This window comes from Tinamus guttatus, unplaced genomic scaffold, assembly GCF_059628265.1.
Source record: "Tinamus guttatus ecotype Peru unplaced genomic scaffold, ASM5962826v1 Tinamus_guttatus_pri_ptg000188l, whole genome shotgun sequence".
NCBI lineage: Eukaryota > Metazoa > Chordata > Aves > Tinamiformes > Tinamidae > Tinamus > Tinamus guttatus.
This window is the reverse complement of record NW_028288722.1, coordinates 1,904,687-1,932,165: the sequence shown is the minus strand read 5'-3', so window position 1 is coordinate 1,932,165 and position 27,479 is coordinate 1,904,687. Positions and strand designations below refer to the sequence as shown.

The 27,479-nt window shown below is 44.0% G+C and overlaps 1 protein-coding gene across 1 annotated transcript in view; it reads left to right on the top strand.

Moving 5' to 3' along the window:
* QTGAL (queuosine-tRNA galactosyltransferase) overlaps positions 1–27,479 on the top strand; it is a 113,518-nt gene that overhangs the window by 59,900 nt on the left and 26,139 nt on the right. The window contains exon 8 of the mRNA XM_088523463.1: positions 21,563–21,658. Within this exon, the coding sequence (XP_088379589.1) occupies positions 21,563–21,658 (96 nt within the window). The remainder of the gene's footprint in view (positions 1–21,562; positions 21,659–27,479) is intronic.

Sequence of the window (27,479 nt, the reverse complement as noted above, 5' to 3'; positions counted from 1 at the left end):
AAACACCTCAAAGTGTTGGCAGCATCTGCTGATGGTGTATTGGGTACTTAATAAGCAAGTTTCTGCTCATAGAGAGAGAAGGCCCAGGATCCCGGCTCTGGAAATGCCCTAGCTCTTCCTGTTGCCTTCTTCGGCAGGCTACCTCCTTCACAGCAGGAGCTCTTCCAATGAAAACAGTAAAATAGTCAGGTATACATTTTTTCCACCTTAAAAATTAGATTTCTGTAAATAGCCATCTTAATGATTATGCTTTTTGTTTTGTTTTTATTAGAAATAAAACTCACGTGGTGTTTCCTCTCCATCGTTGTGAATATTTTGCTGCTTAGAGTCAGCATTTTCCCTTAGCAGCCTTCTGCATCCAGGCGTACCCGGTCCAAGCACAGGGATTCCCAGAAATATGTGGCCAAGGCAGCGAAGGAGCGAGGACGATGACCGCAGGAGCGGGGATGGTTCCTGCCCTGCCTCACACCCTCTGGACACTCCTGATTCCGTGGAGCTCTCACAGGTGTTGCTGAGTAGCAGCTTAGCACTCTGCTTCCTTTTCTGGGCTCTCATTTCTAAAAATCTCCCCTTCCTTTTTTATTCAAATTTTATTTATTTATTTTTTTAATCACGTGCCACCACCCACCTTTACTTTGCTTTTGTTGTTTTGTTTTGTTTACTTTGCTTTGTTTTGTTGAGTTTTCTTTGTCTTTCCTTGGTGGTGGCTCTTTTGAAAGCCATAAGGGTATGAATGTTCCTTATGTGAAAGGATCACATTTCTTTTCTTTAAGAAAATACTTGTGTTTCTTTTTCTTTAAGATTTGAATATGTATGTATTCAACATCATTGTATTCAACATACAGAAATGCTTCCCTTCTCACAGATCATGTTTGAAGCAGGGCTTTTCCACAGGATCTGTTTTGAGCTGAGATTTCTGCAAAGGTGCATTCCTCATTTTATTCACACATCACTTTTTCTTCAGAGAGGCTGCTGGCAGAGCCCCAGAAATCTTCTACTATAGGGAAAAGGAGCAAGGCAGGTTTTTAGACAAAAGGAAACTGGTAACATGCAATATTTCTCTCTCAAATGTAAAAATTTCTAGAGGATAAATTGAGTTCACTTGCAGCTCAAGGCTCTAGGTTTTGTAAGGGGGTGAAAAAAGTAAAAATTTACTAAAATATGGATATAAGCAATGCAGATAGCATTGGTAGCATTCTGTTGTCTTTGCTGTTCATAGCTGTGTGAACCCCTGCTTCCCACATTCACAAATAATTTTCTTCAGATTTCAGGTAGTATAAAATTTGCAAAAACTGAGTGTTTTCATCTTGAGAAGAAGTGATTTTTGCAGTAGAGTGAAACTTAACTTACAATATAAATACCCAATGAATCAGACATTGTAATAGAGGTGACTCGACGTCCCTGTTCTTCAGTTTGGAATTGATTACTGGTTTATAAAAGTTCTTATTTAAAAACGGAGGGGAGGGACAGGACCGGGGGAAAATTCCCACAGCTCAAAATATTTCTAAAGCCACATAACAAAGCGGCTTTAACTCTCCGTATAAAGCTTCTCTAAGCAACTTGGTGGGTCTGGCATAAGGATCAACTTTGAACAAGATTTTCATTTCTAATCTCTTTTCCTGTCTCAATACCGAATTATGTTCAGCGCTTTCAGATCATGCCCGCAGCAGTGTGACGCAGGGAAGCTGCCCAAGCCTGCAGCCTGCATCCCAACTCCGCGGCCGGATCGCTGGGATTCCCGCATTCTCCTCACCGGCCCGGAGCTGCGGAGGAACCGTTCGTTTCAGACAGGGTTTTGTAGTGGAGGTAAAATATTCACCTCATTTCTTGAAGTGATGTTGTGTTTTACAGAGAGACTATGCATTTCAAGCTGAGCTTAGACCCCTTTAAAAAATAATCAAGTTGTGCTCTGAGTGCTCTGACTTTCTGTTTTTGGCTTTACTCTTGTTTCATGAACTTCTCTGATAAGTTTGGAAAAGCATGGATATGAATACCCAGACTGAAAACAGAATTTTTTTTTTTTGAACCATCATGTACATGCTTTTATTATGGGAATTCGATCTCCTTTTTCTCTTATCAATCTATTCATTGAATGTTTATTATAAAATGAACAAATCAGCACCTGTCTGAAAGTCAGCAATATTGCTTGTGAGTGAAAATATTTACTCATTGACACCACATCTTTAAAATTTTAAAATTTTAATGGTGCCACCTCAGAATAAAATTGCCACAGTTGTCCCTCGGGCTTCCCCGTCTGTTCATGCACAGCATCATGTATCTCCTTATGTTTAGGCTGAGGATGGCTGCACTTTGTCCGCTTTGGTGTAGAAATCCTTGCCCACGTCACACAGGCCGTTGACGCTCCTCCCCAACGTTCAGAGGGCTCCTGGCACGTCGAGTAAAGGACGTGCTAAGGCCAGACCCCTGCCACAATGTTGGTCCCTGAATAGTGAAGTTCTGGACCTACCTGCAAACCTTCCACATTTGGAGTGCAGCTCTCTACTACCAGTCGTCTTTTTTTTTTCTTTCTTTTTTTTCCCCCCTCCACTAATGAACTGACGATCAGGTAATTAAAGTCACCAAACGTGTAATCTAGTGATTTTGCTGAATCTTGCAGGACACTGGAGGAATTAGAATGTTCTTCACCCGTAGAACATGACGTCTCATAATGCCAGTGCAAATTTTTGACCAAAAATCATAGTTGGGATCTTAGCTAGCTCACTGTTTTAATAGAAACCATTAGTGATACCTTAGAGTTTGGACACATAAATAATTTCTCAGGACCCTAAGTCTGGGTTCAAAACATGGATTGAAAAAGTCTATAGAGGAAGTTAAAAAGACAACAAAAAGATTTGCTTGACTTATTAAGTGCCCTGAATGGCTTTAAGTTTTTCTTTTAGAGAATAAGTGAGTGCCCAAATAAACAAAATGTGGTTCTTGCTTTAGCTGTTGCTGCCTGGAAGGTTTTTGCAAAACATGAATTGATTGAACATGACTGGTTAAAACACCGACTTTGTTAGAATTGCAAGCCAAGAAGCAATAGGGGGCTTTTCCCCCGCTCTGGACTGACTGTCCATCTCTTCTGGATACCTCTGAAGTTATGTGCAAGTATCTCAGCTCCTAAGAGCCATGCAAAAGCCTAAGTATTGGGAAGGAATTATGAAACCTGTCTGATTTCGGTGTGTCAGATGCTGATAGCTGGAGAAGGCTGAGAAGGAAAGACAAGCTGCCGTTCACTGTAGGGTTTCCTGAGATTTATGATTCCCGTGCTGCTCCCGCCGCTCTTGTCTGTTTTTAAACTTGTAATTCTAGAATTTGGCAGGCTTTTTCTGCATAGAGGTCTGCTTGGTGCACGGTGAAACATAATTTTTTGGGCAGTGATTAAAAAAATGAAGATTTTTTTTTTCCTATACAAATTATTAAAAAGAAACTCACTGTAAAAGAAAAGTTAGATGAAAAAAGGGGACATGTGAAATCCACCTCCACCTCAGGAACTCTGAAATGCAGAATGTGTCATCTGGGGTATTAATCTACATGTGGATTTTTTTCTCCCATGGAAAGACTATTTGGCTCAATTACATCTGAGTGTGTTTTGAGTTGAAGGCTCTTGTTATGGGAGATCTTCATGTTGCAGGGGTCTGTGTTGAGGAGCACAAAATGCTCCGTGCACAGCTGGTCTGTATGAAATAACTGACAGCTCTGCAGGCCAATTGTTACATTGCTGTTTCCTGGAGGAAACAGATTGAGTTCACCAACTTAATCCTCAGACATGTGGTCCATATTCCAATACGAAATGAGGCGTAACTGTGAACAAGCTTTATGTTTGGTTGGATTTATTTTGCTTTATGTCGAATATATGTTCCATGGAAGAGCATCCCCTGGGTTCTCTTAGCACATTGCTACTGTGGCCCTTTCTGTCAGACCAGTATCATCAATCCCACTTAACAGGGATACATTATGCACTGGACTGAGCCTTAAGGTTTGAGATGGTTCCACTTAGAAACAATGTTTATGAAGAAAAAAGCCCAAACAAACACTTTTTGACTGTTTTCATTACTCATATATTGTTTTCTGCTTTTTGTGAACCTAATCCCTGTTATGGAAATTAAAAACTTTCATGTGGCACATTCTTCTGGAAGACTATCTCCAGGCCATCATTTTTTTTCTGTCTCTAAGTTAATGATCATGGAATCACACAAGTGCAAAGCAGTTGGGGTTGGAAGGAACCTCGGGAGACACCTGCTCCGAGCTCTCTGCTCTAGCAGGGTCTGCAGCAGGTTACCAGGATCCCATCTGGTTGAGTTTTGAATATCTCCAAGGATGGAGATGGCAGAAGCTCTGGGCAACGTGTTCCAATGTTGAGGCACCTTCACAGTAGGTGAGGGGAATGTTTTCTTGTGCTCAAGTAGAATTTTCTGTGGAGTTTTCAGGTTGTGCTTGGCCCCACTCTCTTTACCCTCTCCCCTCGGATATTTATTAACATTGCTTAAAAATCCCCCAAGCCATCTGCTTCCCAGACTGGGCATTCCCACATCTCTCAGCCTCTCCTCATAGAAGAGAGGCTGCAGTCCTTTCAGTCGTCTTGGTGGCCCCTTGCTGGATGTGCTCCAGTAAATCCCCATCTGTCTTACACAGGGAAGCCCACAATTGGACTTCATTTGGCTTTGGTCAGCCCTTCTGCATGTGCAACTGCTCCACCCTTCGATCCTGATCAGATCAATCTGACCAAAATGGTCTGCTTAGACCTCACCTAGAGGAAGCTAGAGCTCAGAGCTCATAGAGGTGTGCTGAAGAAGGTGTGTAGAATGCGTGTGGGAGAGGCTCGGGCATAGGTAAGGAAAGGAAAAGACAAATACCAGAAAAAGTAGGAAAAGAACTGTATGGAAATCTAGAGGACTGGAGAAGAATGTGAAGCTGATAGGTAAGAGCAGGAAGGGAAAAGAGCAAATATGAAGGTACATAGTCAGAAGACAGCAAAATGTGCATGGAAGGAGGGAGAATCATGAAGGAAAAAAGGATGGAAGAAAGGAAAAGAAAGGATTTTGAAAAAGCTGGAAGAGAGGGAACAGGTTGTAAACAAATTAAATAGACTCGCCTCAACGGATGCTTCAAGCTGAAGGTGCAGGCGTTCATGTTTGAGGTCCTTTGGTCTCATCAGACACAAGCTGTATCATATCCCTGGACCAGAGGGTTGTCCCTCAGGCCCTGCTGGTGACCTGCTGCTGTTCCCAGGTGTCTGGGCCTTCTCCCATCTTACCCCTTGTCTCTGCGGAGCTCCCTCCCGACCAGTGTCCACATCACTGGCCCACGATCACTTTTTACTGCTTTCTGAATACCCTCTTTTGCTAGACTTAAACAATCGACTGCCACAAATAAGTCTAACTTGTAGCATTAATTCTTTGTGTTGAGAGTGTCATTCTCTTTTAGTTATATGTATATGTGCACATACGTATCTGCATATCGCACAGAAAATGATTATGATGGAATGAAGCAGTGGAAGATAATGACTGTGCTGCCATTTGACATAGGAACTAGGTTGAAATACTTCTAAATTTAGATTAGAAATAGCCAACAATTGCTCAGAAGAGAAATTCAGTTCTTTCACGCTTGTACAAATAGAATATTCTAAAGAAATGTTATTAAGCTACTGAGGCAATGCTGCAGACGTCATAGTGCAGATTAATGCACATAGTAAATACAGCAATTTGAATTAGGCCCATCGTGTCTCTTCCAGTGCTGACCTACCTATTCAGAACTGTGAGCATGAAAACTGGTTTTCTAGTTTATAATGTTTTTCTACTCTGCTCACTAGCGTTTTAAAACTTGTACATAGTTAAAGCTTTTCAGAAGACAAAAGTAAACATTAATGACAAGGAATTAATTTTTTGAGAAATAATTGAGATGATTCTGTCCCTACGCCATGTAACATATAAAATCTCTAAAAGGGATTTTATGAACTATTTCAATAGACTTTACAGATCAACAACGGGTGAGAAAAACTTACGAAAATGAGTTTACACTTATCCATTTGGTGTAGGATGATTTAGGAGGGATTTAGGAAGCTCATCAATAAAATTGTGCAGATTATAATCAAATCCACATGTTTGGGCCTGTAAAAGCAGACATTTATAAAATAAATTGGCATATCATGTTGCTTTTGTTTTTCCTTAAGATGACTTCATGTGAATTTAAATGAAGGGCAGAGTTACGAGATGTGCTGGAACGTGCTGAAAGGTTTTAGCCTTATACCCAACATCACCTCTCCTGGGCTGAGCAGACCAGCAGCATATGGGGCCTTGGGAACTGTTCCTGCTTGGGCAGAAACCAGTGAAAGAATTTGGTATTTCTTGTAGTTGAGGATCTTTCTACAAGTGCTTGTAGTTGTTACCTGTAGCTTTGGGTTCTGCTGAAGGGGCTCCTACAGCGTGGTTTCCCTTCCACCACTCTCCTCTCCATTTCTTTCCGTCTCTCCTATTGCTTCAGTTAGCTATTCCATGCTGGAACTTTAACACCTCGTTCAGGCTTTTGCTGAGCAGCAGCTATTACAGTTCCTGCCCTGTGAGAGATTCACCACTCTGCACCCAAACAGGCCCTGGGCATTTTAATCTGGAACATCTGCGTAGGTGGATGAGAGCATATCTAGTGCAATGCTGGTTTTAATCTTCCTATATCCTCAAATCTTTTTTCCTTTCTTCATTTCTTCTTTAACTCTGCTTTTTTTTCCTCCCCCAAAAGCGCATTGATATTTTACCTTTTCAAAAAGACAAAAAGAAAAAAAAAGTACATCCTGTGTCCAGTGACAGTCTGACGCCTTGGTTAGCACATTGGTCTAACAGCTTCTCTTTTAAGACTTAGAAAGGAACGCCCAAGGGTGGCATAAATCATCTTTAGCTCTGAGAACCTTTTTAAGTAAAGAATTTTCTCCTTATAGGATTGAAACTTGTGATCTGTCATCAGATCTGTAGTTATTGGAGATTTAAGTGCCACGTCCTGCCTTTCTCTGCATGCAGGGGAAGCTGGTTTCCTCTTTTAACCAAAGGTTATAACCTCACTTTTAATTTTTAGGTACCTGTTTCACAACTCTCATGTTTTTGCTCGTGTTTATCAACTACTAACGAAGTAACTTTGTATATTTCCAAATATTTGGCAACACAGAGCTAAGGGAATTGCTAGATTTTACTGACAAAAGGCACCGTCCCCTTCAAATACACATCAAAGTCTGGAGCTTCGCTGGATGCCAGGATGTCGTAGGGTGTTTGATGTGGTTTTGGAAAAGAAGCAGCTTTGCTTTCAAAATTTTGTCCACCAAGTGGTTTATTTTAACTTTTTTTTAAAAGGGTGAGAGGGATGGGGAAATTAGAACATGAAGGACATTCCTGCAAAGATTACGAGTTTTAATGTGGAATGGATTTGGGATTTGAACTAAGCATTGACACTTAAAATTGTTGTTGGATTTGTTAAGCAGCTGCGATGCTAAGAATTATTCTAATCGCAGCTATGTCTAATAGGAGAATAGCAACTATTTAGCTTATACAGAAAGGTTGATAGGAGTCTTATTAAATAAATTGTGTAGAATTATTTAGAAGTATCAGACTGTTGTGACAGCAGGTGATAAGACTGGACAAAGTTAGTGAAACATCAAGATTCTGTTAATGTAGCTTTAAACAAACACAACAACGAACCAGTCCTTTTTCTTTCTCTTTTTTTTTCCCTACAAAGGAAGGGAATAAAACACGTGGAATATGTTCTAAAAACAAACCGATGTATTAGTATTCGTTAGGGAAAAGGCTCAGTCAAGGTTTAGAGAGTTGCCACTCTCTGAAAATAACATCTGCTAGGAGGCAGGAACCCAAGAGGAGCCTGATGCTGTGTCTCTTATCTTTCCTGGCCCTTCTGTTTTACAATATTTATGTTAGTGGAGTAAGCAAAAGTTTGTCTGAGATTTGTTTTTAGTAAATGATTACTGAAGCAAGCCTAATTTTCAGGTTTTATAAGGTGTCATCATTAGGACATACATGTGCTCTGTGGGGAGAAAGCGTCTTGTAACATGAGCGAGCTGATGTGAGGCACTGCTAGCTCTCCTTGTGGTGTGTTGTGTCCCTGGAGAGACAACCCCTCAAGTTACTTATGTTTTTACTAAAATAAAAGCTTGTTAACTGGCTCCTTGACATTGGAGTTTGCATTAGATGGCTTCTGCCAAAAAGCCTTAGGTCGTAAGTATGCTGTTGTCCGTGAGCTGCAATGGAAGTTTGGTTTTTGAAAGATGCAATTAGGTCTCTGAAATTTGGTGTAAGAAAGGATAAGACTGGAATCATTTGTTGTCTCAGTGATCTTAAGTGTGTTTTCATTTTTTTATTTATTTAAATTCATTTGATAACAGAAACAAGCAGGTCTTTTCGCTACAACAGAAATGAGATAACCCAGGTCTGATAGCTCTTGGACAGCCATACGTGTGATGTTGTTTTGAAGTGTTTGACTGTTAGATTATATATATACATATATTTAAACAGAATGCAAGAACCAGAACAGCTGGGACAGCCTTAGAAGTTTCAAGTTTTGTTCTTTTTCTTTTTTCCTTGCAGACCTTGTTATTTTCCTAGATTTTTCCTTAAAATGACAGCTTGTTTATTTTGTGTTCCTGAAAGGAAAACTGAAAGACTTGCCTTTCCTTCACTGGAGTTGCCAGCAGGAAGAAAAGCAGGGCTCGTGTGTGATGGGAAAGGGGAGCTGCTCTCTGCTGCCGTGGCTGCGGCCCTGCTGTGGAAGGAGCATCCGAGAGGTGCTGGGGTGGGAGCCGGCAGGGCCCAGCAGGGACCGGGGCGAACACGGCGGGCAGCAACGTGCAGGAATTGTGCTGGAGTGACGGCTTGGAGCTGGGAAGCCCTGTAACCTGGAGGATGAAAAATATGTGATTGTTGCACGTGATCAGATTGGGTAAAAAATTGTCCAAACGTCTTCTGGTGGTGATCAAAAGAAAACAGTGTCAGCACTTTTGTGATGCGTGTGAAAATGAGGGTTTCTTAATTGCTGCTGAACTGTAAAATGTTTTGACTTCAAACTCTTGCAGGTCTGCTCGCGGCGTCCCGGTGACTGGTGCTTTGGGCGTTTTAGATGGCCTCGTGAATCGGAGCAAAGGCCTTTGGGTGTCAGCGTGTCCCCTGCGCAGGCGAGGGCTGCCTCGGCACCCCTGTGCCAGCCGGGGCTTCGCGGGGCACCCCGGTGCCCACGTGGCACCTGGCACCTCCCAGCACAGAGCGAGGGCTGCCTTGGCACCCGTGTGCCAGCCGGGGCTTCGCCGTGCCGCCCCGGTGCCCACGTGGCACCCGCACCTCCCAGCACAGAGCGAGGGCTGCCTCGGCGCCCGTGTGCCAGCCGGGGCTTCGCCGTGCCGCCCCGGTGCCCACGTGGCACCCGCACCTCCCAGCACAGAGCGAGGGCTGCCTCGGCACCCGTGTGCCAGCCGGGGCTTCGCCGTGCCGCCCCGGTGCCCACGTGGCACCCGCACCTCCCGGCGCAGAGCGAGGGCTGCCTCGGCACCCGTGTGCCAGCCGGGGCTTTGCCGTGCCGCCCCGGTGCCCACGTGGCACCCGCACCTCCCAGCACAGAGCGAGGGCTGCCTTGGCGCCCGTGTGCCCAGCCGGGGCTTCGCGGGGCGCCCCGGTGCCCACGTGGCACCCGCACCTCCCGGCGCAGAGCGAGGGCTGCCTCGGCGCCCGTGTGCCCAGCCGGGGCTTCGCGGGGCGCCCCGGTGCCCACGTGGCACCCGCACCTCCCGGCGCAGAGCGAGGGCTGCCTCGGCACCCGTGTGCCAGCCGGGGCTTCGCGGGGCGCCCCGGTGCCCATGTGGCACCCGCACCTCCCAGCACAGAGCGAGGGCTGCCTCGGCGCCCGTGTGCCCAGCCGGGGCTTCGCGGTGCGGCGAGCACAGCTCCTGCTCCCGCGCCAGGAATTCCGCCGCGCTCCGGGAAGGAGGTCCACGTTCTCACCGATGTAAGGGAAAGCAGAAACGTCTTCCATTCAACTTAAAACACTGTGCGGTGCCTTGGTGCAATTTTTTAACTTTACATTTTACAGATACTCTAAAGAAACCTGGTTTATATCTTTCCCAAGTGGCAGATGGTATAAACACGGGATCATTGCGCAGGATGAAACATGTGAGAAGGTCCCCTTGGAAGCAAAGGGAAGAGGTTATTGGAAACAACCTAATTGAAAATTAAAGTGCCTCAAGTGTCACACTTGCTTCGACACTAAGAAGCTGGCACGGCCGGTGCGGGGAAGCAGCCGAAGGAGGCGTACGGCTGAGACCAGGCGTACGGCACTGCCTTCCCCGGCTGCTTCTGGAGGTTTTTCCCAGCCGAGTGGGTATTTCCATCCCACCTCCTATGTGGTGAGCATGCAGCACCACATTCCCTGCTTCTCCTTCATGCATTGCAGTGAAGCAGGAGAGTAAATGGGAATTTTGGCATTTTTGGATCATTTTTCCACGAGCTTTGCAGAGAGCTGCAGTGACCAGCTCTGCATTGCCCGGCTCCAGCGCTGCTGTCATTTTTCAGAGGGTGTTGGTTGAGATACTCCAGAATTACAAGTCCCACAGTTATTATCCCTTATTAGTTTTATGGCCTTTTTGGAAGTATTTGAAGTTTCCTTTTTTTTTTTTCTTCATCTTTTTGGAAGAGGAAGAACATGTTTATTATCATGGAGCTGGGGGCAGGCCTAAAGCGCTTGGGCTGGCAGGTCACAGTTGACCGTTGTTCCTTGGACCTGACCTTGGCAGACTTGTTGCCACTGGAGAAGATGCGAGTTCACGCTGTAGCAAAGGGGCAGCTGTTCGAGATGCGTTGTCCTACTTCTGCAAATCCTGCCTTCTATTCCCTTAGTCAAACTGCCTTTTTCTCCTTCCAAACTCTCATCAAACTCCCCAGTGGATTTTGCTGAGGCAAAATAACACATGTATGTGTGAAAAATTGCTGTTCATAGCTGTCCCACGCTAGCTAAATATTTAAACATATGCAGCTTACCTAAGTGTATGTTGCTAAAGCAATGGTTTCCTGAATCAGGATTTAACGGATTATTCCTGAGGTTGTGCTATTTTTGGAAGTCCTTCTGGTTCTCCGCTATGTTTCTGCGTAGGCTGCCCTGGGAAGCAGAGCTGCTGGGGCGGGCAGCGGTCGCCGCTGCCGAGGGGCTGGAGCACCCGCGGGAGCCAGGGCTGCAACCTGCCCCGCAGGAGCCACGGAGGGGCGGCCGCGCCGGAGCCGCCATCCATTAAACCACAAAGTTTAATTTTTCCTAGATTTCAGTGGATGCTTCTTTCCAAAATAGTACTTAGAAGTCGCAATGTCTTAGGGTAACAGACATGAAAAATGTTTCATTATTTAACTGTTATTGTTGTAGTGGTATTGTGCTCGATATCATTATGAAGTCAGATAAGACCCTAGTGGGAGATGAATGACCTGCTTCTCATGAGGTTTTTGCAGTGCCGCGTTGCGCCTGCGCTTGGGAGCGCAGCTGCCCGCGCCGGGGACGTGCTCGGTGCAGCAGGACATGCTCGGTGCAGGGGGATGTGCTCGGTGCAGCAGGACATGCTCGGTGCAGCGGGACGTGCTTGGTGCAGCGGGACGTGCGCGGTGCAGCGGGACATGCTCAGTGCAGGGGAACGTGCTCGGTGCAGCAGGACATGCTCGGTGCAGCAGGACATGCGCGGGGCAGCGGGATGTGCTCAGTGCAGCGGGACATGCTCAGTGCAGGGGGATGTGCTCGGTGCAGCAGGACATGCTCGGTGCAGCAGGACATGCGCGGGGCAGCGGGATGTGCTCAGTGCAGCGGGACATGCTCAGTGCAGGGGAACGTGCTCGGTGCAGCAGGACATGCTCGGTGCAGCGGGACGTGCGCGGTGCAGCGGGATGTGCTCAGTGCAGCGGGACATGCTCAGTGCAGGGGGACGTGCTCGGTGCAGCAGGACATGCTCGGTGCAGCAGGACATGCGCGGGGCAGCGGGATGTGCTCAGTGCAGCGGGACATGCTCAGTGCAGGGGAACGTGCTCGGTGCAGCAGGACATGCTCGGTGCAGCGGGACGTGCGCGGTGCAGCGGGATGTGCTCAGTGCAGCGGGACATGCTCAGTGCAGGGGGACGTGCTCGGTGCAGCAGGACATGCTCGGTGCAGCAGGACATGCGCGGGGCAGCGGGATGTGCTCAGTGCAGCGGGACATGCTCAGTGCAGGGGAACGTGCTCGGTGCAGCAGGACATGCTCGGTGCAGCGGGACGTGCGCGGTGCAGCGGGATGTGCTCAGTGCAGCGGGACATGCTCAGTGCAGGGGAACGTGCTCGGTGCAGCAGGACATGCTCGGTGCAGCAGGACATGCGCGGGGCAGCGGGATGTGCTCAGTGCAGCGGGACATGCTCAGTGCAGGGGGACGTGCTTGGTGCAGCGGGACGTGCTCGGTGCAGCAGGACATGCGCGGGGCAGCGGGATGTGCTCAGTGCAGCGGGACATGCTCGGTGCAGCAGGACGTGCTTGGTGCAGCGGGACATGCTCGGGGCAGCGGGACGTGCGCGGTGCAGCGGGTCGTGCGCGGTGGAAAAAAATGCCTTAAAGTTTTGTCTGAATTTAACAAAGTAGTATTAAGGAAATACATAGTTTGTAATTACATAACTTTCCACTGTAGATTTCTAAAATAGATTGTCATTATGTTTTTTGTTTGTTTTTTACAATAATCTTCTGATTATTTTGTCATTTGGGCATTTGAAATCTCATTTACATACTAAGCACTTCTAGCAGGATACGTGCGCCCAGCTGTGACGTTGCCACCTGTGGCACCGACTTGCAAAGATACAAATCCTGAAAGCTGCTTGGTTGATGCTTCTCAGCTGCTGCTCCAAGTGTACATGACTTTATAAGTATAGCGAAATTTCTGCTCTGTTTTCCAAATTCAAACTACATGGTTAAGTACAATTCTAGCATATGTTTCCTCTGCTGGTTTTCAGATTTTTAGCAGTCACAAAGTCATTTTTTTCTTAGCTAGATCAGTGAGCTTTCTTTAGATAGCCACTAATATTTTTTCTTGGTAATTTGTTTGAAATTTAAATTATTACAACGCCCTTTGTTTGCTTCCATTTTGTTTGTAAGATTTACCAGTGGTCTGTGCTGGGTGCCCATAGTAGGTGTTTACCTTTGGTCAAGTGTAGATATTTCTGCAGGAGAGGATAAGGCAGTGGTCCTGAAGAATGAAAAAAGCCTCTTTCATATGTGCAGCAGAGCAGACTTCGTCTTAATTCTTCAAACATTTTTAGCTGTCCTCCACATATCACCCAGCTTCATGAGCTACAGAGATGTCTTTGCATTCCTTCATTGCATCAGTTTGGAGGTATTTATTGTAGTCCACTTCCCTGAACCTATGGAGACGCGAAGGCTGCTGTGGAGATCTGAGCTGCTCAAAGCTTGGGACTCCCTAGAACTGGTTCTTGTAGAAGCCCCACTGGCTCTGGGCTCCATCACGCTCATTAGAGAGGGCAGCAGAAGCCTTTGCTGGATGAGCTGCCATGCAGGGTCTGGATGGGGATGGAGGAGAGCCCCAGGACTTGCTCTTTGCCATCAGCTGTGTTGGTCCAGTTGGAGCACAGCTACCCTGCAGCTAATCCGCAGCAGCCCCCAGTGGGAAGTTATTAAGTTATTCATTACTTTCCTTCTTATCACTGAATTCTTGAGATGTTTAAAACATTTCAGCATGCTAGATTGATTGCCTCCCTGACAGAGTAGTTACTAATTCAAACCAGTGATAGGGAAAGCCACCTTCAAAAGCAAATTTAAAGTAGGAGTCAACAGCAGTGGTCTTGCTTGCTTGGAGCCCAAATTCGGAGCTGATACGATCTACAACTGCCTCTTGCTGTGAGAGTGGTGGTGGCAGAGCAAGCAAATGCTCTCTTGGGTTGAAGAGAAGGGAAATGTTCATCAGCTTGTTGGCCAGGAGGCAGCGAAAGGACCTACAGAAACAAATCCCACGTTATCAACCCATCAGCAAGTTATTAGGGAGGCTGGAGCAAGGCTCTGCAGATAGGAGGGAAAAGTTTTGTACGGCTCCCAGCTCTGTTCTTTCTCAGACTTTTACAAATTAATGGACACTTATTTTTTATTTCTGTGTATTTTCACAATTGGCCGAGACCTTTCAAGTTTGGTCTTCTGCACTGCTGGAAAACAAACTGGTGCAACAGATCACCAAGTTCTTGACATGTATTGGGTCCCTTTCATTATCAAAAACTTCTGTGTGTGTGTAAAATCTTTGGCAGAGGTGCTGATTATTTTTCCTCCCACAATGAGTATACATCAGTGCAAGAATGTGGATTGTGGAGTAAAAAATTTGAAATAATCTGCAGAACATCAGTATTTGGCCATTCTTATAAAATAAACCTACAAGGAGGGTTTTTTTGTTGTTATTTTCTGTTTCTTTTTTCTCAAAAAAATCTGTCACTTTATTTTTTTGCACAGTGCAAACAGTGCAACAGGGAAATGTCTTTTACTAAAATAATTAAATAACAGATTCTGTTTTCAATCTTTCCTTTGGTTTCTCCCATCCACAATTTTGAAGTGCCCTCATGGGGTGCAGGAATGTGCTCGAAGCTTTGGTAGCCTCCAAAGACTTGTGATACAATGAGAAGCCATGAGGGAAAGATTCATGCTAACATTTGCTTAGATTTGCTAGAGAAAACATTCTACTATTGTGATCGTATGTGATTGTGACTTTGAGTTTGTGCTCTGATTTTTTTTCTATTCTGTTTCAGGAGGGGGGAGAAAACTGAAAAAAATACCACATATATTGAAATAAATACAGATAGTTTGCATGGATAGTTAATATTTCCTCTATAGACCTTTGGCATGTGCATTATCACACAGGTGGACTTTTTGATTTTGAAAGGGGTTTTCTTAATTATCTAAAACTGCGTAGAACTTACTTTCTTTATGTAGAAGATGCCTCTCTTACACCTGGGAAGGAATAACCCCAGGCACCAGTACAGATTAGGGGTTGACCTGCTGGAAAGCAGCTTCACAGAGGGATTTGGGAGTCCTGGCTGACAACAGGTTGCCCATGAGGCAGCAATGTGCCCTCGTGGCCAAGAAGACCAATGGGCTCCTGGCTGCACGAGGAGGAGCGTTGCCAGCAGGGTGAGGGAGGGGATCCTGCCCCTCTGCTCTGCCCTGGGGAGGCACCTGGAGCACTGGGGGCAGCTCTGGGCTCCCCAGGACAAGAAGGATATTGAGAGGGTCCAGCAGAGAGCAACAAAGATGATGAAGGGACTGGAGCATCTGTCGTATGAGGAAAGACTAAGCAAGCTGGGCCTGTTTAGTCTGGAGAAGAGAAGGCTGAGAGGAGACCTGATCAATCTGTATAAGTACCTGAGGGGAGGATGTAGGGAGGATGGGGCCAAACTCTTCTTGGTGGTGGCCAGCAATAGGACAAGGGGTAATGGGTACAAGTTGAACCCCAGGCAGTTCCATCTCCACGTGAGGAAGAAATTCTTTCCTATGAGGGTGCCAGAGCCCTGGTACAAGCTGCCCAAGAGGCTGTGGAGGCTCCTTCTCTGGAGATCTTCAAACCCGCCTGGTGCCACCCTGTGCCCCTGTTCTGGGTGTCCCTGATGGAGTACGGGGTTGGACTAGATGATCTTGTGAGGTTCCTTCCAACCTCAACTGTTCTGGGCTTCTGTGATACTTTGCGGTCATCTCCTGAGCACTAAAGAACCTATAATTTTTTGTCAGGGTAGAATTGTCCTTGTTAGCCCCCAAATTGGGATGTCTGTCATTCCAGCTGGGACACTTGCATCCCCTTTTGTTTTTCATAAATATTTCAGGTGAAAATTTCTGCATAAATATAAGCTCTTCTGTAATAACTTTTCAGTTATTAGATTTCAGTTACATATTTTGTAATTTGGGGACTGTCTTCATTTTGCAAAAATACTTAATGGCATTTTCAGCTCTTTAAAAGAGAAAAAATGAAGTGGAAACAGCTATCTAAGATTTATTACATGAGCATTTTTCATTTTTAGGATTTTTACAGATTTCCAATTTGTTCTAATCACAATATCACAATTTACTATTTGCTAATACGATTTTAAGAAGATTATCATCTTTCAGTATAACTCAGCATAAAAAGCAAGCCTTTTAAAAGCCAAGTAGACAACCTCTTGGTATAAAACGTTTCAATTTACTGGATGGAGTAATTCTTCCATTGTAAATACTTGACTCTTTAAATATTGGAAACTCTCCAAGAATTAGAGGCTTGTTAAGGTATGGATGTTACAACACCACTTCCAGCAGCTTTACAGACAAGAAGAAAGATGTAAAGCATTCCAAAATCGTACAGGCTGTTCTCTGAGCATGCATCTAGTCTTTTGATTTCAGCAGTCAGTTAATTCATCATCATTAGATGATAAAAAGTCTGGAAAGGGCTGGGAGAATGGCATTTGCCATTGGGTTTTACTGGGAGCATTCAGCTAGGAAAGAGCCTCGGTGGCACAGTCGGCTCTCAGTTATGCGGCACAGTGGGGTTGGCATGGGCCAGCTCCCAAAAAGCAGAGACACATTCAAAATGCATTTGAGTATCTAAATCAAAATGTATGCATTAGATTACAAAGCCCTAGTTAATATTTTTACCTTTGGAAGACTTGTAAGCAGGTTTCTTTTCAGCTGCAGATTGAGAAAAAGAAAAAAAGAAATAAAAAAAAGGGTGGTCATACCGCTTGTACACAGTGTCGTTCATAGGAATGCTATTTGTGTCGAAGGTTGACCAAAGAAAGGTCACTTTATATAACTAATCTATTGAAAAAGAAATCTTTTAATTTGCCCCGAAGTAAGTTTCAGGATGTTGGAACCTACTTAGATGTCTAAGAAAAAAATTCCTGCAGTGGAGGACTCTGCAGCTACATCATGAAATGGGAACTGTATGTACAATCTAGGTGGTTGTTACAGAAACCATCCAGTGTAGGTCCCTTCAAACAATCATTTTATTTAGTGGCAGAAATATTTGAGAAACAGATACAGCAACGTCTTGCAGCTGCTCACATTAGTTCTGTGCCCTCTTGCTTGCTGTGAAACACTGCAGCTTTCATTAAGGCTTCAAATCCTGAAGAAGTTACTGGGAGCTGTGGGTCATAATTTTTTCTGGCAGAAGAACTGAAATACTTTCTCAGAGGTGCAGGTTTTAGCAATTCCAAGATGCCTGAATTATTATTCATTTTTAATTAATTTTGTCGCTGCATGTAATTTGGGTTGCGAGGGATGAGGAATGCTGATTTTCCGTCAAGCCCGTATCAGAGCTGCTGTTTATGGCCCAGGCTTTCAGTGCGGAAGGCTCTGGCTGGTTGCAGCTCTGAAGTGTACTTTTTATTGTGCCAGATCTGGGATTTTCAGCTAGTATTAAAGCATGCAATGATTAGGCAATTATTTATATAGACGTAGCAGAGGGTGAAACAGCTCAATGTAATATAAACTAACTCAGTGTAATCCATACCAGATTGAGTGTTTAGGTTCCTTAAGGCTTTGTAAAATTTGTTGTAAATCTTGTTTTGAAAAATTTTATTTGCCTAATGATTTTTTTGAAGTAGGGTAAGAAATGCCTTCTTTTCTACCCCTGTGTCTGTCCTATCACATGCCTGCACATCCTTGAATCCATACGTAAATCCTGCTCTCCAGTAATGAAATCCTGGTGCATTGACCAGGATTAAATGCGCCAGGATTTATTAACACGTGGTTTTATCTAAATCAGGACTGTTGACCTTTGCTCGTGGTCTGGATAGATCCGATGTGTGATGTTGGTGACCTGTGTGCATATTGTTTTTCATGGATACTCCAGAGTAATGTGTTTTGGGGAATTAACTTGTTACATTGGAAAGCAATTTGTGCCCTTGGTTAAAGCTGTTTCCTGGGTGTGTTCTGCATGGCAAAATACAAATACAAAGAGCTTTTCCGACTCCTTACGTTCCTTAGATTGCTTGCCCTGGGATTCTCTATAAAACTTGCATGTAATTTGATAGCCAAGCAGTTAGCAAGAGTAACTAGAGTAAATCAGTTGCAATTTCTTGCTGCTTGAGCCTTGGAATAGAACCAGATGACAAAAAAACTCTACATAATTTAACAAATATGTTGCTGAAATATTAGCCTGTATCACCTGGAAGCTGATGAAGATGGATCCCGATATAATTATGATAAATAGTTGTGTTCTTTAGGAATTCTAAATCAGGACAGATTTAAACCATCATCTATGAGCCCTGTTTTTGTGACAAGCTGTTTTCGTTTGACTGGACTATATTTAGATAGCTTATAGTGTACTGTAACTAACAGCAGATTTAACTGTAGTTGAGGATTAATCTTCCAAGACAGCTATACAAGAAGAATTCCATATTGCTTTCCAGTATAATGAATTAAGTCCCCTAGTAGATCTCCTACAGGTGTAGAGGATTCGCTAGGAATTAGTGAAAGAAAAGGGCTGGAGACCCAAGCAGCTTCTGAGGTGATGCAGAATATTTGGTAGACAGAGTTAGGGGTCCTTGTTTGCAAGAAAATTTAACCTAGCAGCTTTGGGCCTGCATCATCAGTGGTACTTTGGGTTGATTTTGAGATTTTTCAGGCTAGCATGTCTTGTTCATTCATCTTACTCTGATCCACACAGCCTAAAAGCTCTGTATATAAAAACTCGTGTGACAATATTGCAAAGCAAAAGCTTTTTATCAGTGTCTTCTAATCCTTTCCACCAATTTCTAATATTTTGGCTAGCGTGCATGACAACGGAGGAGGCAAAAGAAGAAATTCACAGGAGACCTTCCCATCCGACTCCACTGACATCTCGAATTTCCCAAACACAGAAAGTTGTGGTTGTTCTCCTCCTCCTGAAGCCGAAGTAGCTTTCAAAGTCTTGGCAGATGCTGCAGCGTTTCGATATAATTGTTAGGAGTTTAATGGTTTTTCGGAGCCAGCTCTCCTCCCCTCGCTGGAAGTATTCACAGGCAGAGGCTGCAGTTTTATATTACGGCCGCGTTGATTAACTGTGGGCCATGACCGAGAAGGGAGGTCTTGTTTTCTTCTCCAGAACATTTTCCTTCCCCCTCCCATATGTCACCAGCATTACTATTTGACCCCACAGTGAACTGCTTCAGAGGACGAAAACTGTGGAAAAATAACTAAGAAAAGAACAGTTTTTCTGCTGGTTTGGTGCTCTGAACCCAGTGCCCATGGGGTCGGGTGAGTGCCAGCACTGCTGGAAGAGCCAGGGTGCAGAGGTGGGGAAGGTGGCCGGGGGATCCAGGCCCTTTATAACAGTAGACCTTGAGTGCAGAGGTTCTGCCATCAGTTTAAAGATTATCTGTGCCTTCTCTGTGTAGATGCTGAGGGGAACGGCCTGGCTCTGCTCTCTGTGCTTGGTGGCCTGGTTTCCTCCCTGCTCCGCCGTGCTAGCATGCGCCTCGAGCCACCGAACTGCTGAAACACTCGTGGTCACCGTGGTGTTCACGTGGCTCATGGGATCCGGGAGTAGATCCAGCTGAAAACAGTCGAAACAAAAATACACACATATATATACATACATGTATATACTTACATACATAAGCTGGCCTCGCAGCTTCACTAACACTGTCTTCAGCGTCACCTTGCAAGGGACAAGGGAGGACCTTGTAAGGGGTGAGGGAGGATGAGTTTGCCTTCTGCAGCAGCATAACAGACTTGGATCTCCTTAAGCTTATGTAGACATTAGGCTGGAAATTGCTGAAGCGTTTTTATAGAGAAAGGTTTTCTTTCACCATGTGTTTGACCTTCAGCTGGTGTAGACTTCCAGGTTCAAGGACTTTTTTGAAGGATAGGATGCTGAAATCTTACACAGCAGCTCCTCCACCTCTCCATCAATGACCGTGTGTGATCCAGTATATTTTCTGGAACAGATCTGGAGAGTGAGGTTTGATTTAGAACGGACATCTCTATGTGCCGTGTGTCATGGACAATTGTCCTTTTCAGTTAGCGTGGAGCCTATAGCCATGTATGGACTAGTCATGTCCACACTGGTTTTTTGCTTTTGAATATTTCAACTCTAACTGATTCTGTGGGGAGAGTTTTTGACTTAGAAGCCAGCGTATTCCTGTTAGGGACAAGCCATTAATGTGTTAAATCGTAGTTATTAAGTGATAGGGATTATTCTGACTCAATAGGGTTGCCTAAACTGTAAGCATCCAGGCAACCCTAGGCTCCTTTTTTGACAACAGGAATCTGCCATTAAGTCCATGGAGTTCAGAGTACAGCACATTTCTCCCAGAAGCGGATGTTTGTGTTTGGTCAGATGGTTCATTCCATAAAAAAATCTGGGAGCAGACGGGCTTTTGGTTAGACTTCTATACCAGGTTGCTTGGAGAACTCACCGCATATAGAGAACTGGATGCACAGAAATTGGCTTCTGTTTCTCCATGGAAATGGAAGCGTTCAGACACGACAGGAATTGGGGAAGCTCCGTGTCGGGTGGCAGTCACGGGGACGGATAGCTATTGCTTTAGTGTGGAAGTGCCTGGGTGCAAGTGACAACATTCACACTATGTGCCAGTGCTTAAACAATTCAGCTCGACAGGAATATTAATCTGGCCAATGCATCCGGCTATGGAATGATGTGCTCGTAAGATCAGCATTTCCATTAGTGTTTGAAGAGCAGCAGGAATGGTGTGCAGTATTTTTTGTTGTTTTCTTTCCTCCTCACTGTATTAATGGGGCTGTACTTGGAAGCTCTTGGCCGGTGGCACAGGGCCCTGCTGTCCCTTTGCCCGTCGTGTTGGACGAGTCTGGGCTGGGTGCTCCGTCCTGGGCTAGAGGAGGGCATCACTTGGTCTCCCATCATCTAGATCCTGGCTTATTTCATAGCTGTGTTCCTGACAGGTTTGTTTAAAGCCACAAAGATTGATTTGTACAGCTCTTGGCTGTCACTATTTGAGAGGATGAAATTAATAGTCAATCCCTTTCCATCTCCTTAAAGTGTTCTCTTTCCAACAACCTTTTAAGGTAGGTACTGCTGGGATAGCAAATCCATAGTGCTCTGGTGATGTTTAAAACCAAATCGCATCTTGTATGTCCATTCTTGATAATTTAAGCATCATTATATAAAAGGCCAGTGAAAGTTCCTACTGAATATATGTATAAGGGATACAAAATCAAGATGCAATTCTAGAGTTGAGTTTAAAATTCTTTCTCTTCACTGTCAGCACTGTCATTTTAGAAGAACTGGGATTTCCAGGATATTTCTCAAAATTTGGAATACAGTTCCAAATACTCCACGTTTGCTTGTAATTTGTGAATCTGAGGCAGGAAATACCTAGACTCATCCACGTGGCTGTGATGCCTCTTGAGATACTGCTATACAGTACGTTCTAAGCACATGTTATTTTTTAAGTAAATGAATATTTTAGCAGAGCTTTTCCACGCTGAAGGTTAAATATAACTAATTATTTGCAGATTTTTAGGTGAATGTGTAAGATCTGCATTGTTTCCCAGTAGGTGTTATTTTTGACATTAATTAGCTTTTTTTCCCCACCTTTTTCCTAGGTGTTTACCTCCCATGGCCCTACTGTGATCATGCCAACCTGGTTCTGTTCCCGAGAATGGTTTTATCATGTGGGCAAGTTTGATGAAGGTGGAAAGGTGAGTGCTGTGGATGGACATGTAGACAAGGAACCATCTGGTCTGACTTGCAGCATATTTGTTGTAGGGACTATTTGCTGTTGACTACAGCCTTTGAAGGCCTGAAAATTGTTTTAAAAAACAGATCAAAATGAGGTCCAGTATATCTGGACTGTCCTGCATACATTGTTCTTGATTCCAGTTTCATGGAAAACAGTACTTAACCAAATGCATTTGGTTTGGTGCTACTCTGATGTCTCAAGGGCATAACTGAAGTCAGGTTTGCAGATAACTCTAGCACATTTTGTTAGATGTATCAGCATACCTGGAAAAATGAAACAGGACTTCAGAAATTCAAGCTCTTCTTTAGGCCTGAAATAGTAGCAGCAGATGTGAAAGATAAATAAAAGCCAGGAAGAACTTTTTGTAATTTTGTGATGGATGCTGTACCATCTCTGAATGATAAGGTAGATATTTCAAAGGGGAAAAATATTTATATCCATAACCTGAAGGACATCTAAAAGCCCTATTAGGCCATGCATCTTGTGCATCTATACATAAATATATATGTGTGTGTGTCAGTATATGAGGATATACAAATATATTCTTTGGGCTGCCAAAAATATATAATTTAAAAAGACAATGAACAAAGAGCAGGCCAAGTGTTCAGAGTGGTGAAAAGCTTTGGCTTTAATAGGTTTGCCTTTAATTGCACAGCAGGTGGGTGGCAGACCTGGGAATGGAGCCTGGCTTCCTTTGCAGTCTACATTTTTTCACTCCAGCTCTTTATTTCTTCTTTTAATTCTTGTTCCTTATCATTGTATTTTCACTCTCTGAAGAATATATTTGATTTAACTTCTTGAACATCATTGGTAAGTTAAAAATAACAAAACACAGAATAATATAGCAACAAATCTAATGATAAAGTTCAAGAAGTTAGACTATTGTTCTGCTCTTCACTTTTCTTGCCTTTCCTGTCTTTTTTTGTGTGTGTTGTAATTAGGTGGGAACTGTGCCACTTGATATTAAGATGTAATACACTAACAATCCTAATGATTTTAAGCAGCAGTGTGTGATGTGTCCTTGTAATCGCGTTGGATCTGTTGCCTTGGCTGACACGGGGACCTTCCACAAAAACTCCCTGCTAACAGGGTTGGCAAGAGATCTGAACGAGACAGGAGTCTGAGCAGCGAGGTCAAACCTCTATCCTGGCGAGTTTAGAGAGCACAGCATCAGGTCCTAAATCTTTTAGCATTTGGCACTGTAAAGTATTTAGTACTGATCTAATTCTTTTCCCCCTGAAAAGGATTAATTTGAAGCAAAGAAAGTCTTTCGATATGTATCAACAGGGCTATTATACTGCGCCCTTTCCAGGATCTTAGCCATGTGTGTGCATGCACTGACCTGACCGGTGATCTGCCTAAGTTAATTTAATCCCTATCCTCTCCATTTTTGAGTTAGTTTTTAACAGTGCAACCTGCGAGTGTCGTATTGCTTCCAGTAAACACAGGAACGGACTGAGAAATGTCCAGATCTCAGTCTTTTCCATTTGCTAAACTGTTTCCATGCCAGAAAGCTGCATTTCTCATTTGGAATTAAATCCGAACACCTGTTCTTCATATTTCAGTCCTTGGAACAAATGGAAGGGAATTCTTCCACGCAGAGAATGTGATTTGATGTTTTAAGTTAATAGTATGGGTGGACTGATAGAATATAAATACATGACCTCTGATGTAATCATTTTTTTATAAGAGGTAGGTATACATGTATCTGTCTGTCCTTTATGAGAAACAGGTTTTTGAAATAGTTTACAAAATGTTTTCACAAGCAGAATTCCTTCAGGTCAAGATCTGCAATCTGGAAATTTATTCTGTGTGTTTTCACTGTGGCAATGTCCAAACCAAATTCTACATGGCTTCCACAGAAACAGTATCCACAAGCTGGTATGCTTTACGTGCTGCCTAAATAAAATGGCAGAGACATTATTTATGCAGTTTCCGATATATGATTAATATTTGTAGATTCATGATCATGATGAGAGCCCAAGTTTGAAATATTTTCAGTGTGAAACCTCTTGTTATCAAGCAAAGCTAAAGGGATCACTAATGTTATAAAAAAAGCTAAAAGTACTTGAAAACAGTTGATTTTAACAAGTTATTTCTTTGTGGTATGCTGAGACTGAGCTAGGCAAAGAGAAAGGATCTCATTTTTAATAGCATCCACTGTTAGGAAGAGAGTCACAGGAACTGTGTTTTTGGCTTGATTTTTTCAGGAAGCTCAAGGGAAATAATCTGCCTGAAAGTTATCCAAACCATAGAGGGAAAGGTGCACCGAGGCTTTGCTGAACCCTCCCCAGCTCGCATTATCCGTAGGGTTTGCTCCTCTGCTTTCTGGTGTCTTCTCATGGCTGGTGCTGTTGCCGAAGTGTCGTAACCGTATCCAGAAGTGTCGCATAAACCTGTGCTGTGGAAAACCCGGACAGGCTCTTCCATGGGATGAGTGGCAGATATCAAGGCTGAGCGAACTGTGAAACTCGGCAGCTTCTAAACCGAGTGCAGGAGCGGCCGGTGCTGCGGGTTAGGAGCCAGGTGAACACCTGAGGGGGCAGCTCCGCTTGTGTCCCCACAAAGCCTTGGAAACTGCAGCTGGCTGCGCTCGTGGGCTCTCCCAAAACGTGTCCCGGTGGCGCTGCCCACGCTGCCCTGCTCTCGTGTCCAGCCGCAGCGCCCTGCACGTGTCCCCGCTGGTTCCCTTGGCCGCCCCGGTCGGTAGCACCGGGCACCGCTCTCCCAGCTGAAGCATCCAGCTTCTGGCTTTAGCTAAGAAGTGCTTTAGGAAACCTAGATAGTGGTAAGAGCTGCACGGATGAGCATTGCCTGCCGAGCCCACTGCGTGCAAACGCAGCAAAGTGTGTGGCCATGGCGTTATTCAAGCAGGATTATTCTTGACATAAAGACAGTAAAACACAACACTTGGTTTTATTCTCTTGTGCCTTTTCCAAAGCTTGGTCTCCTATTTCCAAGGTAGACCACATAGAAAATATTCTTTTTCTTTTCTTTTTTTTAACCAAAGGCTCTCACCCCTGTCCTTAGCTTTCCTTTGTAAGCATATGCAGACTAAAAATGGCACGAATGACTTAAAGTCCTAACCTAATCTACAAGTGCAAACAGAGGGGAATTATTCCTAATGAAGTCCAGGTGGAAGAGCGTATTTATAAGCCACCAAATGCAAGCTGCAGTTCAGAGCAAAGTGGCTGGGACTCGGTTTTGATCTATTTTTCTGCTAAAAGGTCAAAGTAAACATGAAGGTGGTGTCAAAGTCTGTGTCCTGCACAGCTCGGAGAGCACTTTGTAGTCTTTTAGAGACCAAGGAATGCATTTTTCCGTTTTTCTCTGCCAGAGCACACAGATGTCATTCCCTCCAGAAAGGCGGGCGGTTACAGTAAGGCCTGGAAGGTAAAAGGCTAAGTAGAAATTTGGGGTTTTTGGAACACAAATTAAAGTACTGTCAGTCTGTGAAAGAACCTATCAAGGGGCTCTGGGGAAAAATCTGGATAAAACACAGACCCTGGTATTTTTGGCTTGGTATATTAAAGTTGAGCAGAGATCAGTATTTGATCAAAAAAGGAAAGGAAGTGGTGGAGTCAAAGATAAACTACTACTTAAGCTATTTGAAAACTCACCCCATCCCCTACATCTAATGTCTTTTTTTTCACTAGTGTGTTAAATACCAGCTAGAATTTATCGTGTCCCTTCCTTTTGGAGGAAAGAAATTTTGCAGAGATTTTCTAAACAACGAAGTAAATTTAGCTTTGATACAGGCTTTCCGCTTTATACTCAAGCCAAGATGGTTTAAAGACGTGATTTGGATATGGGCCATAGGGTGGCCTCACAGATCTGCACAGGAGAGAGACGTATTGAAGAACATCTTGGATAATCCAAAAGAAAAGCTCTGGTAACTGTCCTAAGTTAAACTGAGGAGCATTTTCAATTACTAATTTCTGCTTGAAATAATCTCAGTGAGAAGAACTTCCTTACCAAAGTATCATTTAATACAAAACTGCTTTTTTTTTGTAAAGAATGGTTCATTCTTGGTTCATGGTTCATGAAGAATGGTTCATTCTTGCTGAACTACTGCGTCTGCTGGTTTTGTTCACTGTTGCATTTAAATCAGAGATTAGCTGCTTTTTAAAAAAATATTATTTAGTTTTAGGCTACAGTAGCTTGGTAGTTAGTCCCATTAGCAGTGAGTTTTGAATACTTTTTGCTGCTGAGGAAGAGAGTTAAAATGCCAGGAAATACTGTTGAATTGCTGTTGACATAAGTATTTTGAAATATAAGTATTTTGATATTTATTCAACATTCCTGCTTTCTTGATGAAGTCTTTAGCATTTTTCTCTCTAGTCTTAACTGCTTTAACCTGCATCATTTGATCTGCTTTTCATGGAACTATTGAAATGTTCTAAGTATTGACCTAAAATGTGCAATATAAATGCATTAGTTAAAGAAAAATATCAATGCAACAAAGTACTTTCCAAGGTATTTACAAACTACTGAAAGAAACAGGCTAGTATGGTATTTAAACATTAAATTAAATTTTAACAAATGTTACTTCCTTTTTGGTTCATTCTTCCCATTCAGCAATTTTAGTCTTCTCTGAAGAATGCAAAAATCTGTACTTACTCTACCCAGCATTTACTGTAATGTCTTTATCTGGTCAAAGGTGTTCCAAGAAATAGCCTGATTTTCCCTCATGTCTCAGATAAGGAGTAAATAAACTTTCCTCCAATTAAGATTCTTTTTTTTTGGTGTGTAAATAGATCTGCTTGCATTGCCTTGCTTTTCATCACCTGAGGCTTGTGTTACTGAAGTGCAATACTTTGAGGATCAGATCCCCTTTTCCACAAGTTAGGCTGCTTGGGAGTCTCCTCTAGCTCTGCCCACACAGCTCTGCCAGGCCTGCCAGAGCATTGGAAGCGGGAAGAGGACAGGGGAAGAGCACAAGTCACAGGTGAAGGCTGGAAGGAGGTAGCTGGTTGTCCCAGGTCTACAACACGATCTGCTCGTTACAGGAGCCGAGCAACAGCACTGTGCAGAGGGCCTCTTGTCAGTGAAAACCTTCCCAGAACTGCCAACGGTATCACCACATCCGTATTCTTGTTCTCCTTTTGGGGAGCAAAGTAGTGCCTCACGGGGCACTAACGACTGGTGCTGGAGCTGCAAAGTAACCAGCTTTGCATGTTGCAGCGTAGCTGGTTTGCAGCTTCCCAAATATAAACGTTGAGCAGTGTATCTGTGATACCCTATGGGACAGAGCTTCGTGTTCAGTGATTTGCCAGTAGTAGCAAACCAGAGTGGCAATGAGGAGGGGACAAGCGGGAATTGTCAGATATTTAGAGCTTGATCCCTGACCAAGGAATATGCTTAGTTCCTGCAAGGTTGAACACAAACTCATCCCCTCATCCATGCAGGGGTGCGTGCCCCAGGTACCGGGCAGACACAAATCCCTGCCCTGCTAGCAGTGAGCCGGCCGATTGCTCCGAACACATCCACCAATACGTAGCCCTCGGTGCAGGCATGCACAGACTAGGGGGAAGCAGGGGCTTGCCTATAATCTGGAAAAGTCTACATGTAGTATGGCAGCATGTAGATTATGCAACTTCATTATATTTATTCATGCTGGGAATTATTTATATGGTGGCCTAGTGCTGAGTTACTGGATTCTTAATTGATATTTTTAACTGTAGCTATTAATTTTCCCAAAATACTTCCAACTACCCTGTCGTGGTTAAACAGCTTCTCCCTTGAAAGCTCAATCCTTTGGCAAAGATTCCTGGTGTTCA